At 59.8% G+C, this 5,220-nt stretch overlaps 1 protein-coding gene across 1 annotated transcript in view; it reads right to left on the bottom strand.

Annotated features, from left to right (window-relative positions):
• The window catches only part of Megf6 (multiple EGF like domains 6), a 109,897-nt gene extending 104,895 nt beyond the window's left edge, over nt 1-5,002 (bottom strand). The window contains exon 1 of the mRNA XM_008852662.3: nt 4,632-5,002. Within this exon, the coding sequence (XP_008850884.1) occupies nt 4,632-4,753 (122 nt within the window). The 5' untranslated portion in view covers nt 4,754-5,002. The remainder of the gene's footprint in view (nt 1-4,631) is intronic.
• Nucleotides 5,003-5,220: the final 218 nt, after the last annotated feature.

Raw genomic sequence — 5,220 nt, forward strand, 5'->3', positions numbered from 1 at the left:
GACCTTTATTTTGGCTTTTTCCCTGGCTCTGCTGGGCAGGAAGCTGCCCCCTCAGAGAAGTACAGGGACCACCTGCAGACAAGATGAAAGGGGCCAACATCAGCCCCCACCCCCAAGACAGGAACAGAGTCTGCACCTGCCCAGGCATGGTATCAGGTCCTCAGCCCCGTCAGTGACAACACAGACAAGGCAGAGCCAGCACCACAGTCCTAGGCAATCCTAGGCATAGAGAGGTCACAAACATGTCCTGCCTAAGACCTCCACAAAGAGCCCCATTCGGCCCTTCCCAGTCTCCCAAACTTCCTACCCAGGGCAGAGGCTAGCCATCCCGAATGCAGGACAAGGACCCTCAGGGCCCAGGGCAGTGGGATCCAAGCTATGCTATGAATCTCACATGCACAGCCACCTGGAGCCCCCACCCCACCCGTCAGGACTGAGCAGCTGCAGGCACAGGAGCTGGGTAGGAAAGGCTCTGTGGATGCCTCCTGTCACATCAGAGAGAATCCCCGAAAGACAGAGGGCTTGGGTTAGGGACTTTTCTTGGAATAGCCCCTCTGTGCTGGACAGCAGGCATCTTCCAGACATCATACCACCAGTGTCCCTAACATTAACAGTGACTCCCTGCGTGGTCTTAAGATCACTACTAATGAGACATGGGGCCTGGCCTTCTACTTTCCCCAGCTCTGCTGGGGTTCTGTGCCTCTCACAATGGCCGGTTAGGAAACGCTGGGTCCTGGCTTTCAGGGACTGCTATGGGCCGAGGATCCCAAGCTAAGGCTAATGGACAGGGCAGCAGACTCAGGAAGGTCCCTCCACAGCCTTCCCTTTCCTGGGTCCTGACCTCACTCCCAGCCTTTGTAGCCTCCACTTTGCTCCGTGTCCCAGGAGGCTGGTCTCTATGGGGACCTGAACACATACAAGCTCATTCCAATACACACATCCTCACCTTCTGGCTGGCGGTAGGTGTGGCTTGTCAAGAACCAGCAGAAGGCAGGCCCCAGGGAAAGGGAAGCTGGCACTCCGCCCCCTCGCCCCCTCTAAACCTCTTCCCGCCATGCAGCAGGTGGGAGCAGCTTCACCCTGGTCACACAGCAGCCTTTAGCTGCATGTTCAGTCTGGCCACCTTCTGGTCCCCTGTCCCGGCCTGGTACCTTCCCAAGGCCTGAGGGAGCCACACAACCAGTGACAGAACAAGTAAGGTAAGTGACAGGTAAGGACAGCTCCTAGTCCCAACCACGTCAGGACAGCCTGCAGGGAGCCTCACAACCAGGAAACCAGCCCAGGGGCTGTGCAGCTCTTACAAGAGCCTCACATGGGATGGTTAATTGGTATTAAAGGAGGGAGACCACTGTCCCCCAGGAAGTGCTGACACACATGTACCCATCTCTTCGGCTTAGGAAGATGGAGGTGGGACTGGAGGAGGAGATGCAAAGAAGCCCGTGCTCAGCAGAGGCCCCAGAAGAACCCAGCAAACGCCCTGCTGCTCTTCCTCCTCGGGCCAAGGCAGCATCCTTCAGCCCCTTACAGGCTGGCAGCTTTCCACAAGGCAGGAAAGTCAACACCCAAACCACAAGGTGGACCCACTCCAGTCAGAGGGGGACTTCATGCCAGCTGCAAGGGCATCTGCTGAGAGATGTAACAAGGCTGGCAGCCTTTGCATGGAGCTGGAGGCCAGGGATGCTCAGGCAAGAGGGTCCCTTTAGGTGGGCAGTTATAGCCCAGGACCTATAATGGTAATAACACCCTAAATCGGGGTTCAGAGATGGGAGGCACAGGGTTCCTATGGTCCGGCTGGGCCCTGCCCAGGGAGGTAGCTTTGTTCTGAAGGGCCTCCCTCATTTGGTCCCATGGTTAGCCACTGCACACGCTTCCCCCGGCCTGGCTACAGCCGGTATTCTGGGAGTATGATGCCGAGTGCCCCTCTCTGGAGTGTCTCAACACTGTGAGCAAGCAGGTCTGACCCTCAGGTGCCTCCCACCAGGCACAGGACCATCCATTGTTACAGCATGTATGACACAGGCATGCCGTCTTCCCTTGCTTCTCCCTTCTCCTGCCTGCTGGGACATCTGGTCATTCAAAGCCCAAGTCAACTTCCTGATGTCCTGAAGGGGGGGGAGGGCTGGAAGTGGTCTCAGCCATGGAGAATGTGGCTGTTTAAGCCCTCGGGGCCAGTAAACCCATAGACCTACTTGCAAGATGGAACTTGAACTTGGAGGGGCCTACCTGCCCAGAGTGGGAGGGGTCAATATTGTTAGCTGATTCCAAAGCCCTGGCCAGTTGGTTTCTTAGCATAGCTGCCCAATCCAGCCTTTGAAAAGCCGTGAAGTCTAAGTATGAACACTACCGTGGAGCCTCAGCCTGGGTTGGTCAGAGTGCTTCTGCACACCGGCAATCTTTCCATCTCAACCCTGCTCCAAGAAGCCAGTGAGCCTCCATTTCAGCCTGTGTACAGCAGCCATTCCCATCCGCAGGAAGAAACAGACAAGCCACATTTCCAGAAATCCAAGTCACTTAAAGGCTAAAAGCAAGTAGATAGCCAGGCTTTGCCCACTCCTGGGAAGGTCAAGCTTGCTCAGCAGTACCCACAGAACCACCCTCGTGGCAGCAGATTTGCAAAGGTCTACAGAGCACCTGGGTCGGGAGTCAGAGCTGCTCCACCCTCAAGAACCCAGAGAGGCCCCTGGCTTACAAAACTAGCTGTCGGGGGCTATGGGCAGCAAGACAAGATACTGCTAAAAGTCAGCAGCTATCAGTTCGGGAAAACTAGCCAAAGGGGTGCGGCTGCCGTGCCAGGCCCTGCCAGCTCCTGGGGGGAGGAGTGGAGGAAGGGAGGCAGGTCAGACAGGAAGAAGCCAAGACCCAGGCTAGTCTCCCAGACCTCTCCTCTGCTCTGAGCAAAGCCATCTCTGGAAGCGGAGCCCATGGCTTCCACCTGCTGCCTGCTCAGTAGATCAAGCTGTTCCTGCTCCACAGTCCCGAGAAACATCTCCCCTGGGCTGGCCAAATGGGGCTCTCCCTCACTCACCCAGCCAGCTGGGGCTCACAACTGCTCTCCTCCCTCAGGCACATGGAGATACCTGGGAGACAGAAGTCTACAGAAGATGGGCAGGGATTTCAGCCAACCTGGAACTCAGATTCACCTGCAAAGGACCATCTGACAACAGTGGCCTCGAGTCACAAAAGGGCCAGAAAGTAGGAATACAGGCCACCACTGCAGGACGGGGGATGGCAGGGAGGTGCCCAGGTTTTGAAGAGCTGGGAGAGGTATTGGGAAGCTCTGGAAAATACATCAAACAGGAAGAGGCAGGGTCTTCTACCCATTCATGGCTCATTCAACAGCTTTTTCCTGGGTTAAAGGCTTCTTAGGCTCTAGGTGAGGAATCAGGACACAGGGAATAAGCCCCAGACTCCCCTCCCAGAGAGAGCAACATGGTTGGGGAGAAAGAGGACAGGAAGGGCCACCATCGGTTTCCACCAGGTGACAAGCAAGCTGGGATCAGAGACATCCCCCAGGCTGCATCAGTCCACCAGGACCAGCAAACTCCAAGGGAGCCTGTGCCTGTGGCCCCTTAAAATTGTGTAAAGAGCAGGCAGGCTGCCAAACCGAGGCCACTGTCCTAGAGCCTAAGTTCCCCTCTGACAAACCCTTGGGATCCAGGAGACTGGACTGGTCAGCATTAGTCAGGGACACACGCTGTTCCGATTCATGGGTAACAGGCCTCCAACACAGACAGGGCCCTCCTTTGTAACTGCCACAAGAGGCAAAGCAAGATCCAGGGTGGGGGTCCTGAGGGCGCCTGTCCCTGCAGAGAGCCTGTCCTCTCATGTCCCCCAGGCAGCCACAGCTCTGTCCGCCAGGCCCTGGATGAGCGCTGGACAAGAGCCCCAAGTCTCTTTCCGAGCCCCTGAAAGGGTTTGGAAACCAGACGGGAGGCTACAACCCAGCGGCAAGAGCCCAGCCAAGCTCTGCACCGCCCCACCTGGCCCCCTGCTGGGAGCGCTGGGACGGGGGCGACAGGCCCCTCCTCCACTTGGGCTCACTTCGCATGGGTTTTCCTTTGAGGCCAACAGAGGGATCGCTTTGCAGTTTAAGAGAGACCGCTAAACGGCCTGCTGGGGAATCATCTTTCAAAATTAAATCCGTTGCCGCTGGCTCTCTGACCCTCTCTTCCTGCCCATTCTGGTACTGAATTCCATCTCCCGCGGCTCCAGAGCGCACGTGTTTAACACACAGACCAGCTCCTTCTGGGTACTCCCCACCCCTGCGCAGGCCCCCAGACCCCAGGAGACCAGGTTGCGGAGGAAGTCGGACCAGGCAGCTTCCTCTCCTCCGCCTCCAAGCCGGCTCCCCAGCTGGACCCTGCGCCGCAGGGGCCCGGATTCCTCGCCTCTGCAAAAAGTTTGGCATCCGCCTGGGTCCGCACGACCCTCTCTGCAGGGGCTGGACCCGAGGCCTCGGAGGCCCTACGGCCCGCGCGAGAGCCCCAGACCCAGGCAGGGACCCCGGGTCTAGAACACCCCCTCCTCAGCTAAGGCGAAGAGCCCCATTGTTCGGGGGCCCGATGGACAAAGCCCCGAGCTCTGCCCGGGTCGGCCTGGTGGCACAGAGCCTCGCGGCATCTGCAACTCACATGCTCGGCTGCAGCGGGAGCAGGGGTCGCGGCTGGACGGCTGCAGTCACCGCGGGGAGCAGCAGCAGCGCCAGGGCCACCGCGCGCCAGGCCGCCGCCCTCGCCCGCACCGGGAACGGCATGGTGCGCGCGGTCCCGCTCCGGATCCGCGCTCCGCCGGCCGGGTCACAGACAGGACACCGTCTCCACGTGCGTCATGCCCCGGAGGGCTGCAGGGCACAGAGCCAGTGCCTGCGCCAGGTGCGGAACCCCGAGGTCCCCGCAGGTGCGGATGGTGCAGTTTCCCGCGCGCCTAGCCCCGCACGGCCGGACCGACACTCGCCAGACGCGGTGCAGAGCAAACCCGGAGCCTGGCGCCCCAGAGGCCCGGCCCCGCCCGCCACACGCCCCCAGCCCGGACCCCAGCCCTCCTCCAGCCCACGCTCCAGACCCTCTTTGGCCACGCCTCCCCAGGCCACGCCCGTTCCGCCTTCGGCCACGCCCAGACCGCCCCAATCCGAAGAGCCCACTTCCAATCCCGCGCCAGGCCCTCCCCTCCCCTCCCGGCTCCTGGTCCTGCCCGAGGCTTCGCCAGTTTCCCCTGGCCCAT

The sequence above is a fragment of the Nannospalax galili genome, unplaced genomic scaffold (assembly GCF_000622305.1).
Source record: "Nannospalax galili isolate Female #2095 unplaced genomic scaffold, S.galili_v1.0 scaffold806, whole genome shotgun sequence".
In the NCBI taxonomy this organism is placed as follows: domain Eukaryota; kingdom Metazoa; phylum Chordata; class Mammalia; order Rodentia; family Spalacidae; genus Nannospalax; species Nannospalax galili.